The 15,896-nt window shown below is 39.0% G+C and overlaps 1 protein-coding gene across 6 annotated transcripts in view; it reads right to left on the reverse strand.

Moving 5' to 3' along the window:
* MAGED1 (MAGE family member D1) overlaps positions 1-15,896 on the reverse strand; it is a 64,706-nt gene that overhangs the window by 36,561 nt on the left and 12,249 nt on the right. Inside the window, exon 2 of one of the 6 annotated variants that reach the window (XM_032399226.1) lies at positions 8,300-8,387. The exons of 2 other annotated variants lie outside the window; for them this stretch is intronic. In XM_032399226.1, the coding sequence (XP_032255117.1) occupies positions 8,300-8,363 (64 nt within the window). In that variant the 5' untranslated portion in view covers positions 8,364-8,387. Of the gene's footprint in view, positions 1-8,272; positions 8,388-15,896 lie in introns of those variants that run through there. 3 more of the 6 variants (XM_032399225.1, XM_032399224.1, XM_032399223.1) reach the window with 3 other exon arrangements.

The raw sequence follows: 15,896 nt of genomic DNA on the forward strand, positions 1-15,896 counted from the left end.
CTCCATGTTTTCATAGCCATATGAATTAATAAATTCTCAGGTGTGAATCCTCAGATGTCAAATAAGTTTAGCATCATGACAAAAATTTCTATATTCCTTACCTTCATAGGGTTTCTCTCTACTATGAGTACTCTGAAGCATCAACCTTGAACACCAACAAAAGGCTTTTAGACATTAATCATACATGTAGGGCTTCTCCCCATTGGAAATTTTCTAGTGTCTCACAAATTCTAAAACTTTGCAGAGTTATGGTCCTATAAACTATACCTCTGTTACCCAATTACACCATCCCTGGGTGATGGACATTAAGGAGGGCAAGTGATGTAATGAGCACTGGGTATTATATAAGACTGATGAATCACTGAACTCTACCTCTGAAACTAATAATACACTATATGTTAGTGAATTGAATTTAAATAAAAAAATAAACTTAAAAAATAAACCATACCTCTCTGCTCTTTCTCCTAAAGGTTTTCCTCACACAAAAACATCTAGCTGGGGGGGAGGAGCAAGATGGCAGAGGAGTAGGAGACCTAAATTTCGTCTGGTCCCAGGAATTCAGCTAGATAGGGATCATACCATTCTGAACACCTACGAACTCAACAGGAGATGGAAGAAAAGAATAGCAACAACTCTCTGAACAGAAAGACGACCACTTTCTGGAAGGTAGGATGTGCGGAGAAGTGAATCCGAGGCGATATTCGGGAGGATAGACGGCGGGGGAGGGGGCCTCCGTCAGCCGCTACTGGCAGGTGATAGAGCAGCGGAGCACAAAATCAGAACTTTTAGAAGTCGGCTCTGCTGAGGGACGTCGCTCCAGTGGCTAAGCGGGGGGTGGAACCCTCGCTGGGACAGTGTGGTCTCAGGACCCTCGGGGACACAGAAAGACCGGGGGTACCTGAGTGCAGCAGAGCTCCCAGGTATTGGAGCAGGGAAGCCAGCTGCAGAGACGGAGCCGAGGAGTGGGCTCTCAGCTCAGGGTTGCCATAAACCGTAATCCGTGGCACAATCAGGCCACTGCTCCTCCAGCAGGGACCCAACAAGTGGGAGACTGGGGGAGACTCCCCTTCCTCCCCCCGGAGTAGCGGCGCGGGAACGCACCGCAGGGATCTGCTGGGTTTGGAGACTCCACACGGGGTCCTGTGGCAGAGATAGAAACACTCGGTCACAGGCCACGTGAAGACGGAGTGCGGCCGGAGACCGGGGAGACGGGAGTAATTGACTGCTTTTCTCTGGGGGCTCCCTGAGTAGTGGGGCCCCAAGTTCTCGGCTCCTCTGGGGGGAGATTGGGAGGCCACCGTTTTCACTCTCGTCCTCCAAAGCTGTACGGAAAGCATGCAGGGAACAAAAGCTCCTGAGAGCAAACAGGAGCAGATTACTTAGCCAGGACCAGCAAGGGCGGGACAATTCCGCCTCCGGCAAAGACATTTGGGAACCACGGCAACAGGCCCCTCCCCCAGAAGATCAGCAAGAACAGCCAGCCAAGACCGAGTTTACCAATCAATGAGAATGGCAGAACTCCAGCACTAGGGGAATACAGCACATAGAATCCATGGCTTTTTTCTCCCTGATTCTTTAGTCTTTCAAAGCTAATTTTTTTAATTTTCTTTTTTTTCTTTTTCTTTTCCCCTTAGTCAACCAACATCTTATCAATCCCTTTTTCTAAAAAATCTTTTTTATTTTTCATTATTAGAATCATATTCTATCCCTTCATAGTAGTTAACCTTATTTTTGGTATATATATAAGTTGTTCTCTCTTTAAAATTTTGGGATACAGTTACTTCTAACAGACCAAAACATACTCTAAATCTCTAGTGTATGGCTTTGTTCTAGTCTCCTGCCTGATCACATTCTCTCCCTTTTTTTTTTTAAATCCTCTTCTTTCTTTTTTCAACCAACTTCTTATTACTTTTATAAAATCTTTTATAATTTTCATCTTTATAGTCATATTCCATCCCTTCATCATATTTACCCTTATTTTTGTACATATATAAGCTTTTCTTTCTTTAAAATTTTGGGAGGCACTTTCTTCTAACAGACCAAAATACGCCCAAGATCTACTGTTTGGCACTGAAATATGCACCACCCTGATCATATTTGATCATATTCAGGTTTTTTTTGTTTGTTTTTTATCTTTTTCTTTTTCTTTTTTTTTCCTTTCTACTTTCTTTCCCTTTCTTCTCCCCCGGTTTCAGGTCTCTTCTGATTTGTTTAGTGTACATTTTTCTGGGGTCATTCTTACCCTGTTAGCATTTTGTTCTCTCATTCATCTATTCTCCTCTGCACAAAATGACAAGACGGAAAAACTCTCCTCAAAAAAAAGAACACGAGGCAGTACCGAATGCCAAGGACTTAATCAATACGGACATTAGTAAGATACTGGACCTACAGTTCAGAATGATGATTATAAAGATACTAGCTGGGCTTGAAAAAAGCATGAAGATACTAGAGAAACCCTTTCTGGAGAAATAAAAGAACTAAAATCTAACCAAGTCGAAATCAAAAAGGCTATTAATGAGGTGCAATCAAAAATGGAGGCTCTGTTAGAATAAATGAGGCAGAAGAGATAATTAGCGATACAGAAGACCAAATGATGGAAAATAAAGAAGCTGAGAAAAAGAGATAAACAACTACTGGATCACGAGGGCAGAATTCGAGAGATAAGTGATACCATAAGACGAAACAATATTAGAATAATTGGGATCCCAGAAGAAGAAGAAAGAGAGAGAGGGGCAGAAGGTATAATGGAGCAAATTATAGCAGAGAACTTCCCTAATTTGGGGAAGGAAACACACATCAAAATCCAGGAGGCACAGAGAACCCCACTCAAAATCAATAAAAATAGGTCAACACCCCGACATCTAATAGTAAAACTTACGAGTCTCAGAGACAAAGAGAAAATCCTGAAAGCAGCTCGGGAGAAGAGATATGTAACCTACAATGGTAGAAACATTAGATTGGCAACAGACCTATCCACAGAGACCTGGCAGGCCAGAAAGGACTGGCATGACATATTCAGAGGACTAAATGAGAAAAATATGCAGCCAAGAACACTATATCCAGCTAGGCTGTCATACAAAATAGAAGGAGAGAGCAAAAGCTTCCAGGACAAACAAAAACCAAAGGAATTTACAAACACGAAACCAGCCCTACAAGAAATATTGAAACGGGTCCTCTAAGCAAGGAGAGAGCCTAAAAGTAACATAAACCGGAAAGGAACACAGACAATATACAGTAACAGTCACCTTACAGGCAATACAATGGCACTAAATTCATATCTTTCAATAGCTGCCCTGAATGTTAGTGGGCTAAATGCCCCAATCAAAAGACACAGGGTATCAGACTGGATTAAAAAACAAGACCTAATGACATGCTGTCTGCAAGAGACTCATTTTAGACCCAAAGACACCTCCAGATTGAAAGCGATGGGGTGGAAAACCATTTGCCAGGCTAATGGACACCAAAAGAAAGCTGGAGTGGCAATCCTTAGATCAGACAAATTAGTTTAAACCAAAGACTACAATAAGAGATGAGGAAGGACAATACATCATACTTAAAGGGTCTATCCAACAAGAAGATCTAACAATTGTAAATATCTATGCCCCTAACATGGGAGCAGCCAATTACATAAGCCAATTAAGAACAAAAGCAAAGAAGCACATTCACAACAATACAATAATAGCAGGGGACTTTAACACCCCCCTCACTGAAATGGACAGATCATCTAAGCAAAAGATCAACGAGGAAATAAAGGCTTTAAATGACACACTGGACCAAATGGACTTCACAGATATATTCAGAACATTCCATCCCAAAGCAACAGAATACACATTCTTCTCTAGTGCCCATGGAACATTCTCCAGAATAGATCACATCCTAGGTCACAAATCAGGTCTCAACCGGTACCAAAAGATTGGGATCATTCCCTGCATATTTTCGGACCACAATGCTTTGAAACTAGAACTCAATCACAAGGGGAAAGTCGGAAAGAACTCAAATACATGGAGGCTAAAGAGCATCCTATTTAAAGAATGAATGGGTCAACCAGGAAATTAAAGAAGACTTTTTAAAATTTATGGAAACACATGAAAATGAAAACACAACTGTTCAAAATCTTTGGGATGCAGCAAAGGCAGTCCTAAGAGGAAAGTATATAGCAATACAAGCCTTTCTCAAGAAACAAGAAAGGTCTCAATACACAGCCTAACCCTACACCTAAAGGAGCTGGAGAATGAACAGCAAATAAAGCCTAAATCCAGCAGGAGAAGAGAAATAGTAAAGATCAGCACAGAAATCAATGAAATAGAAACCAAAAGAACAGTAGAACACATCAACAAAACTAGGAGCTGGTTCTTTGAAAGAATTAATAAGATTGATAAACCCCTGGCCAGATTTATCAAAAAGAAAAGAGAAAGGACCCAAATAAATAAAATCATGAATGAAAGAGGAGAGATCACAACCAACACCAAAGAAATACAATTATAAGAACATATTATGAGCAACTATATGCCAGCAAATTAGATAATCTGGAAGAAATGGATGCATTCCTAAAGATCTATAAACTACCAAAACTGAACCAGGAAGAAATAGAAAACCTGAACAGACCTATAACCACTAAGGAAATTGAAGCAGTAATCAAAAATCTCCCAACAAACAAGAGCCCAGGGTCAGATGGCTTCCCAGGGGAATTCTACCAAACATTTTAAGAAGAATTAATACCTATTCTTCTGAAACTGTTCCAAAAAATAGAAATGGAAGGAAAACTTCCAAACTCGTTTTATGAGGCCACCATTACCTTGATCCCCAAACCAGACAAAGACCCCATCAAAAAGGAGAATTACAGACCAATATCCCTGATGAACATGGATGCAAAAATTCTCACCAAAATACTAGCCAATAGGATCCAACAGTACATTAAAAGGATTATTCACCACGACCAAGTGGGATTTATCCCTGGGCTGCAAGGTTGGTTCAACATCCACAAATCAATCAATGTGATACAATACATTAATAAAAGAAAGAACAAGAACCATATGATCCTCTCAATAGATGCAGAAAAAGCATTTGACAAAGTATAGCATCCTTTCTTGATCAAAACTCTTCAGAGTATAGGGATAGAGGGTACATACCTCAATATCATAAAAGCCATCTATGAAAAACCTACAGCGAATATCATTCGCAATGGGGAAAAACTGAGAGCTTTCCCCCTAAGGTCAGGAACACGGCAGGGATGTCCACTATCACCACTGCTATTCAACATAGTACTAGAAGTCCTAGCCACAGCAATCAGACAACAAAAAGAAATAAAAGGGATCCGAATCGGCAAAGAAGAAGTCAAACTCTCACTCTTTGCAGATGAGATGATACTTTATGTGGAAAACCCAAAAGACTCCAACCCAAAACTTCTAGAACTCATACAGGAATTCAGTAAAGTGGCAGGATATAAAATCAATGCACAGAAATCAGTGGCATTCCTATACACCAACAAGACAGAAGAAAGAGAAATTAAGAGTTGATCCCATTTACAATTGCACCCAAAACCATAAGATACCTAGGAATAAATCTAACCAAAGAGGCAAAGGATCTGTAGTCAGAAAACTATAAAATACTCATGAAAGAAATTGAGGAAGACACAAAGAAATGGAAAAATGTTCCATGCTCATGGAACAAATATTGTGAAGATGTCAATGCTGCCTAGAGCAATCTACACATTTAATGCAATCCCTATCAAAGTAACAGCCACTTTTTTCAAAGAAATGGAACAAATAATCCTAAAATTTGTATGGAACCAGAAAAGACATCGAATAGCCAGAGGAATGTTGAAAAAGAAAAGCAAAGCTGATGGCATCACAATTCTGGACTTCAAGCTCTATTACAAAGCTGTAATCATTACGACAGTATGGTACTGGCATAAAAACAGACACATAGATCAATGGGACAGAATAGAGAGCCCAGAAATGGACCCTCAACGCTATGGTCAACTAATCTTTGACAAAGCAGGAAAGAATGTCCACTGGAAAAAAACAGTCTCTTCAACAAATGGTGTTGGGAAAATTGGACAGCCACATGCAGAAGAATGAAACTGGACCATTTCCTTACACCACACACAAAAATAGACTCAAAATAGTTGAAAGACCTAAATGTGAGACAGGAGTCCATCAAAATCCTAACGGAGAACACAGGCAGCAACCTCTTCGACCTCAGCCGCAGCAACTTCTTCCTAGACACATCGCCAAAGGCAAGGGAAGCAAGGGCAAAAATGAACTTTTGGGACTTCGTCAAGATAAAAAGCTTTTGCACAGCAAAGGAAACAGTTAACAAAACCAAAAGACAGCTGACAGAATGGGAGAAGATATTTGCAAATGACATATCAGATAAAGGGCTAGTATCCAAAATCTATAAAGAACTTATGAAACTCAACACCCAAAGAACAAATGATCCAATCAAGAAATGGGCAGAAGACATGAACAGACATTTCTGCGAAGAAGACATCCAAATGGCCAACAGACACATGAAAAAGTGCTCAACATCGCTCGGCATCAGGGAAATCCCAATCAAAACCTCAATGAGATACCACCTCACACCAGTCAGAATGGGTAAAATTAACAAGTCAGGAAACGACAGATGTCGGCGGGGTTGTGGATAAAGGGGAACCCTCCTACACTGTTGGTGGGAATGCAAGCTGGTGCAGCCACTCTGGAAAACAGTACGGAGGTTCCTCAAAAAGTTGAAAATAGAGCTACCGTATGACCCAGCAATTGCACTACTGGGTATTTACCCCAAAGATAAAAATGTAGGGATCCGAAGGGGTATGTGCACCCCGACGTTTACAGCAGCAATGTCCACAATAGCCAAACTGTGGAAAGAGCCAAGATGTCCATCAACAGATGAATGGATAAAGAAGATGTGGTATATATATATACAATGGAATATTATGCAGCCATCAAAAGGAATGAAATCTTGCCATTTGCATCAATGTGGATGGAACTGGAGGGTATTATGCTGAGCGAAGTAAGTCAATCAGAGAAAGACATGTATCATATGATCTCACTGATATGAGGAATTCTTAATCTCAGGAAACAAACTGAGGGTTGCTGGAGTAGTGGGGGGTGGGAGGGATGGGGTAGCTGGGTGATAGACATTGGGGAGGGTATGTGCTATGGTGAGCACTGTTTATTATGTGAGACTGATGAATCACCGACCTGTACTTCTGAAACAAATAATACATTATATGTTAAAAAAAAGAAGATGATAGTAGGAAGGGTAAAATGAAGGGGGGGAAATCGAAGGGGGAAAAGAACCATGAGAGACTATGGACTCTGAGAAACAAACTGAGGGTTCTAGAGGGGACGGGGGTGTGGGGATGGGTTAGCCTGGTGATGGGCATTAAAGAGGGCATGTACTGAATGGAGCACTGGGTGTTATACGCAAACAATGAATCATGGAACACTATATCAAAAACTAATTATGTAATGTAAGGTGATTAACATAACATAATAAAATTAAAAAAAAAAACATCTAGCTCAGTCTTTCCTCAATGTACTCACAGTCTTTCTCTTCGGTTGGATTATGTTTTGTAAAGGCAGTATTGTGCCCACAAAAGATTTCTGCAGAGAAGGGAGTATGTTAGATCCTTCCCTGCCAACCTTTCTTGCAGCCTATGTCATCACATGCCAAGTCTTCTCCACAGTAGAGACTATGACGAATTGGCTTTGGATTCTGGATCTCTAACATTCTTAAGATTTTTGACTTTCTCTGAAATTTCCCTCTTTGAAGTAGATACTATTCTTAGTCAAAATTTTATCAACTAAATGATAGACCCAAATACAGAAAACAGGCAAAGAACATAAGCAAACCATTCACAAAAAAGTAATGCAAACAGATAATAAATATATGAAACAGTCCACCTAGAAAAAAAGGGAACATTTTTTCTACCTCTACAGTTGCAACAAGAATAATAACACTACAATTATTTAGTAAGCATGTACCAAGCACAAACACTACACCAAAATATATTACCTATATTTCACATGGAAACCTTGAGAGGTATTATTATTCAAATTATATAGATGAAGAAACTGATGCCAGAGAAGAGAACTGATTTACCCAATATTTTAGAGTTAATCAGTAAGGGAACTGTCAATTCAAATGTGTCTGGCTCCAAAGCTCTTTTGTTTTCCACCATGTCAAGGTGCCCTGAGGGCATTCACCAACCAAAATTCCCAAACTTCTTAACACTATCTAACAAAACTATAAATTCTCAAGCTCCTACCTGTCTCATTCTCCTGTCTTCGCTCACCTAAGAGAATTTCTTCCTGGATCCCTTTGTCCTTAGCTCTTTCCAAATTCATCTGGGAATGCATTTTGGTCTTTCAAGGTGGAATATCCTGCAGTTGAAAAGAAAATAAAACTTTGTGGTTAAAGCTGGGGTACTGAGTGTCCCTAAATTCAGTTCTGAAAGGCAGCACACGGTAGGTGGTAGAAGAGGGTCTCTTACTTATTAGGATGTCTCAGAAACAGGCATAGATCTTCTGAAAGAGGCATAGTTCCCCAAGAACAAGAGAGGGTGCTGACCTTGAGGGATAAAAACTTGGTAAGAGAAACACAATGCGACATTTACTCTCCTCCTAGAAGAAAGATGTCCCATATTCCAGGAACAAAAAACAAAAGAATCCAAAGGATGCAGTACATTGAACTGGTTAAGCACATACGCTTCAGGACTGGACAGAGCTGGGCTCAAAACCAGTATTAGTACTTACTTGCTAGGTGACCCTGAGCAAGTATCTTTACTCTTCTGAGCACTGGATGTTTCGTCTATAAAATAAAGAAACCCCACAAGGTAATGAGAAGTTCTGAGCCTAAACCTAATCTCAAAGAAAATGTAGGAGAGTTGTAGGAAATTTTCCTAATTCTGGTAATTGCCCACAGGGTTGTTTTGGCAATCCCTCATGCTGAAAACAAAACAAAACAAAACAAAATCTTGATGAAAAAGAAATAACATCTACTTAAAAACAATAAAAATACAGGGCAATAAAAATATGGAAACATCAGGGAAACAGGGGGAAAAGGAGAATCTAGAGAAACAGATAAGCAGGGAGGCAATTTCTGCCCAAGGGCATTTGTCCATTCCAAAAAAATTTTAACTTTCATTTTGGTTGTTTTGAAGGCAAAAGAGACAGATTAAAGTCCAGAACTACACAGAGTAGGAAAACTAATAGGAGACTCTCCCTACAATAAGCAGGGACCCCAAAAGGCTACCCTCTCGGGAGGTTGATGAATCGAAGCAGGTCATTCTGCAGCTCAGGCTGAATTACATGACTTGCCCTCGGGATCCTTGAGCCTTGAATTAGATAAAGAAGCAGAACAGCAAGATCAGCTGATAACAGAAAAGACTTAATCCTGGGGTTAGCAAACATAAACTATAATTCTTTTACTACAGATAAAGAAGTAAATAACAAACGAAGGTATTTCCAAGCATCAGGAAACTATCATAATTAAACCTAATCAAACTTTTGGAAGAAAAAAACAGTGCCTCAAATGAAAAACCCAGGGGATTGCATTAATCAACAGATTAAGAAATAATTTATAAAAATTATTAGAGTACAGTACAAGGAGACAAAAAGATGGAAAGTACAGAAAAGAGTATTAAAGACTCAAACTGCTCTCATTCACTAAACAGGTGTCAGGGCCTTGGAAAGTGATCACACTGAATCTTAACAACTACTTTACAAGGCACAAAATATAGAATTTCATTGATAATAAAATTTTTTTCAGCCCTTCCTCCATTTCCACGAGCAAAACTGGGCTCCAAACCTGCTTTTTAGTTAAAAATAACTAATGGAATTCCAGAGTCTAACTTTACAAATACAAATCTTCACAATCAACAAAAGGAAACTCAGAGAGATGAAGGCTCTGTACTCTCTTCCCTCAAGCTGTGGAGGGGTAGAAACCATCTTGCTTCACACTTATTTCAAATAATCTAAATTTAAAAGATGTTAAATTGAGAATTTTTAACAAGAATGTCAATCTAGTTCTCTTTTACAATATGGAGACTTATGAATAATCATAACTGTTACCAACTAGTTCTATTCTCTGTTAATACAAATCTTTCCTTCGAAGTACTATTTAAAGAAAGACATTTTGTAGGTCTCCCACAACTTTAGAAATTGATGCTTTGTTCTATGAAAATAACCTACAAAAGAAATGTGTAATTCTAACTAGGTATCTTGCTTGTTAACTCATTAACCTGGCGTAGTAGACAGAATAATAGCCTTCCCAAGATGTCCTGCTCCTGTGAATATGTTACTTTACATGGCAAATGGGACTTTGCATAAGTGATCAAGGGTCTTAAGATGAAGAAGTTATCCCGGATTACCCTGGTGGGCTCCACGTAATTACAAGAGTCCTTATAAGAAACAGAAGGATCAAAGTCAGAGACGGAGATATAACAATGGAAGTAGAAAGTCAGTCAGAGAAGGTGAAGATGCTATACTGCAGGATCTGTAGAGAGAGAGAAAAGGACCACAAACAAAGGACAGCAGGTGATCTCTAGAAGCTGAAAAAAGCAAGGAAATAATATTCTCCCTGAGAGCCTCTGGAGGGAGCTCAAGCCTCCTAACACCTTGATTTTTAGGACTGCTGACCTCCGGAATTGTAAGATAATAAATGTGTTTATTATTTATATTTGTCATAATTTATTACAGCAGCAATAGGAAGCTCATACCACCTAGTGATAAGGTTGTAACTACAATCTCTATATTTGGAAATAGATTAATACTTCTAAGATCATTCTGACAAATTAGAAAGGATCATTGGCACTTTCCTCTTCACCCACAGGCATGGATAAACAAATATAAATCCACAATTCTGCAGGACTCACTATATAACAAATAATTTGAAAGAATATATTTCTTTTAAATTAACAGTGTCATGATTTCTATTTCACCAGTGAGAAAAATGAAACTCTGAGAAGTAACTTGCCCAAGATCAATAAGCAAAGAGCTAGGATTCAAGTCCCTTCAACTGTCAACAAAGTCCAGTATTTTTCCACTGCATCTTGCTGCCCCTCAAAGGGCTTGGAGTGTGAAGAGAGGGTAGAACATTCAAACGCATTCCTCAAATGATCCACTGCTACACAAAAGACCCCATGTTTGTGAGATTCTCTGCCTTCTTTGCTTAAATTCCATGCTCACAGTAAACAAGCTGTTTTCTTAGTTTGATTTCCCAAGTATCCCAATATGGAAATTGACATTCCCTGGAGAGAGGACCTGAGTGTTCTGGTCACTAGAAAGTATGTATTAGGGTAGGATGGGTGTGTTTTTCTTTCTATATCTATGTTAGTCTCAGTACATTAATTTGCATATATTTGTTTATCACCGAGTTTCATTTTAGCATTTCACAAATGCTGACCACCAAATCCTGGACTGCGGTCAATTAACTGAAATATCACTACCCTGCAGGCTCTTTTATTAAGTTCTGTTGGAATTTCTAAGTAAAGGTAATTTCCTTTCTTTGATAACTTCAAAAGTATTTACATATCAAACACCACTATTTAGAGCATGAAGCCTCAGAAATGCTTCAGTGAAAATAGTTTTAGAAAAGAAATTCTATTTTATTTTACACAGAATGATATCAATATTTGAAGGTACAAGGGCTGAAAGGGGAAAAATTACAATTATTCACAAATTACACTAACAAGCCAAAAACACTTTGTGATAATTCAATGAGCTGTATAGTTATGATTTACATACCTTTAAGCATGTTTTATATAAAGTTTATATAAAAACTCAAGAAAACCTATAAACAACAATTGGACCTAGAGAAAGAGGTAAGCAAAGTGAATGGGTCTAAAAACAATGCACCAGAATCAAGCACTCCCGTACACCAGTCACAATCAGTTACAAAAATAATTTAAAAATATTAGCAAGGACAACAAAAACTTATCAGGTACACAGAAATATGTCTAACAAAATATGCATGAGACCCTTATGGAGAAAACTATAAAACTTTTTTTCAAAGACATTAAAAATACCTAGACAAAAGGAGAGATGAACCACATTCATTGTTGTAAACATGCAACAAAATCTATAAACCTATAAATAGGAACAAGTTCTAATCAAAATTTCAGTGTTTCTTATAGACCATGTTAAGCTTAGCTTAAAATTCATATGGAAAAGTAAAGGGCAAAAAATATATTTTTGAGGAACAGGAATAAGGAAGGGGTCTTTCTCTACCAAATATTAAGATGCATTACAAAGCTATAGGATTAACAATGTAGGACTAGTATAGGTACAGACAAACAGACCAATGGAACAGAATAGAAAGCCTAAAAGCAGACATTTACATCTATTACCACTTGGTATATGATAGAGACAGCATTATAAATCTGTGGAGAAAGAACAGACTATTCAGTAAATAGTCCTGGAACCACTGATAAATCATTCAAAAAAAAAAATAAGTAAGTTCTATCCATCATACGATACACAAAAATAAATTACAACTGGAAACTGTGAATAAAAGTTTTACAGGGGAATATAGTAGAATACCTTTATGAAATCAAGGTAAGAAAGAATTCTGTAAACAAGATTGAAAAACACATGGCATATATAGAAAATGGTAATAATTTCATGGCATAGTGAGGAAAACAGAAGAGGCTGCTTTTTCATGAGGGCTAAGGTTATCAATATTACATCATAAACTTAACCATTTATGAAACTATTCACTTCTACTTGACCTCTTTTCCCTAGCTCTACTAAACCAGAGTGGCCTCTCAACTGCCCATTTCTTCAGGTACTTCCCAAGCTCAAGACTAGATGGCATACTGCAGCTACGATACGTGGTCTAATGACCACTTACTCTCTGGGCCCCACACTCAGATGATCCTCATCCACTGCCAGATTAATGGCTACTTCTATGCAAAATTAAGTTCTCAACCTGGTGCCTTCCAGGAGGCCTTCACTGAGCCTCTAGGATGGGTTAGAGGACCCTCCTCCATGTTTCTATTGACAGTACCACACCCTGGTCTCCCCTCCATCACAGCACTCCCTGTTGCAATGTCTATCTCATCCACCAGACTCAGTAGAAAACACATCTAATTTAACTGTGTCCTCGTTATCCAGCAGAGTCTAGGTCTAGATCACTTTTTTTGCTTGCTTAATTGATTAATTAATGGTGCATCTAACTTTTTTAAGGCTTCCACTCTAACTTTCCCACTGGTATCCTAGCACTCCTGACATTCTTAGACTGTGTATGTTTCCCCTCTCACCTTCTATGACTTCCCCCTTTGTTCACTCACACTTCTTATCTGCCAGGGCCCTGGGAAAATATTTTCCTGATAACCAAGACAAATAGAGGGAATGAAAAGTAGCAAGCTATGCCCAATTCCCCCTGAAGCTATCAGTTCACTGTGCTCCTTCCCACCTGGAATCTTTCCTTTGTGACCTCTAGAATCCCCCTCCTTGAAAAATAAGCTTACCTACACCCTTCAGTGATTTTTAGAAAACCCCTCCACCTAGCCACAGATGAGATAGTTTTCTCATAAGCCTGCTGATTCTTCCACACCCTGATCCCAACATCCCCAACTAGTAAACCACAGCAAAATGGTATGCCAAACCTGTGCATAACACACCATTCAAGCAGTATCTGTGAGATGCACATCCTCAGGGGGGTTGCCATGTATTACAGAACAGAGCACAACAGGTAAAAGCTAACAGGGTTAATGTAGTGCCCAACCAATAATAAAGAAAGATGACATGTTTTCTAGAATATCGTTGCCTTGCGAATATGTGAGGGGCTCTGGTCAAGGCATTAAACAGCCTGACACAAACAGCAGCCAAAGGATGAAAGGATATCAAGTGAAGAGTTACAACAAACATGCCACTGTTTTCAATGACATATCTCGAAAATTCAAATTCTCAACATGTATAGAGAAAGCAAAAATAGTAACAGTAATAAAAAGTAAAGAAAGAGTGAACTAAAACATGAAATAAGCATCTTCTAACTGTAAATATGCTAATATACTTTTTGTGAAATAACTAAAAAATATAATCAGGTCCAAAAGGTACATTAAATACGAATTGTAATTAAAGTTTGGAATTATTTATTAGTCCATTATTTGTTTTAAAATAAAAAATAACTAATATATGTATAATATTTCACATCTTCATATAGAACATTTTGTCAATTTTCTGAAAGTTAATAAACTCCTAATTTTTTAATCACTAAAAGTATACTTCTACAAAACCTTGAAACTCTGCGAAAGAAATAAACAAGCCCTCCTGGCCCTATGCAAGGGCTCCCTAAAGGACAGACTCTGGGAAAGAAAGGAACAAGGAGGGAGCTGGCCAAAGATAGTTGTTCAAGGACCCTCCAAAGACACAGAGTCATCTAAGCCACTACACTAGTCTTTATACTCTGCCATCCACAGATGCTGGTTATTAACTTCCTGGTTCTGATTCTTGACCTTTGAGTCTGAAAAAGAGACATCTGACTCAGAGCCCCCCCATAGAACTCCTGGCTAATTACTAAAATCAACTGTTTGCATTGCAGGATAATAATGCAGGCTCCTTCATTCTCAAATGACCTCAGAGGCTGGGCAACCACACTCAATTCTGGAGCCCAATTCCTGGGCCTTAAGATTCTGGGAAAGATAGGACCAAACCAAGGTTCTCCTGAAGCAGCTAAGTGCAATTGTTCCAGGAGAAATGTGAAACAGTAACTAAGTCCCCCATATCCACAGCAAATCACAGGTCCTGGCTACCCCTGGATCATCTCCAAGCCATAGTACTGTGGAGAAGAAAAAAAAAACCAAGGTATAAATCCACATACATTTCATAGTCAAAACTGGTACAATCCTTGTGGCGATCAATTTTCCATTATCTAATAAAGTTGAAGGGATGCACATACTATTACCAAGTAATCCCTCTGCCAGATATGTATCTTAGAGAAACTCATGCACATACGCAACAGGTGTATAAGAATGTTCTTAGCGGGGCGCCTGGGTGGCTCAGTCGTTAAGCGTCTGCCTTCAGCTCAGGTCATGATCCCAGGGTCCTGGGATCGAGACCCACATCGGGCTCTCTGCTCACTGGGAAACCTGCTTCTCCCTCTCCCACTCCCCCTGCTTGTGTTCCCTCTCTCGCGGTCTCTCTCTCTGTCAAAATAAATAAAATCTTAAAAAAAAAAAAAGAATGTTCTTAGCAGCACTATTCATTAACAGCCAAAAAAAGAAAGCAATCCAAATGTCCATTAACAGTAAAATGTATAAATAGGTGTATATGCATGCGTCTATACACACAGGCAGAAGTAATTACCATAAAAGTTAAGTCAGGATAAATGGTTACCTCTGAGAGAGAGAGGATTATGAGTGGAGGCTTCTGAGTAACTTCCAATGTTCTATTTTTGGTTCTGGAAGGTTCTTTTATGGGTGTTTACTTTATAATTATTCACTTTAGTGTACATTTACATTTTACACAACTTTCGGTATTTTTGTTATATTGCACAATTTAAAAACTTTTTTTTTTTTAAAGGAAGAATCCAGGGCCTTCCTATGAAATTCCCTTAAAGCATGTGTTCTCAACCTTTCTGAGATGATGAATGATATTATATAAAAAGCACCTACCTCTCTATAAAAATTATGGGGACTGGCTAACATATCCATTTGCAGTAGGATTTTTGGAAACATACATCCGGGCAAGCCAGGGTCCTACCAGCAGTTACCATTTCCCTTAAAGTTGCTAAGGGCAGTTGTTTAAGTCCCTCCAAAAATAGAAATCAATATAGAATGCTATCTTAGCTCTCCTTACATTCAAGATTTTACCACCAGTCCTTTCTTTGCCCTAACCCTGGTTAATGCCCCCCCCCCCCCCCCCCCCCCCCCCCCCCCCCCCCCCCCCCCC

The sequence above is a fragment of the Phoca vitulina genome, unplaced genomic scaffold (genome assembly GCF_004348235.1).
Source record: "Phoca vitulina isolate PV1807 unplaced genomic scaffold, GSC_HSeal_1.0 scaffold142, whole genome shotgun sequence".
NCBI lineage: Eukaryota > Metazoa > Chordata > Mammalia > Carnivora > Phocidae > Phoca > Phoca vitulina.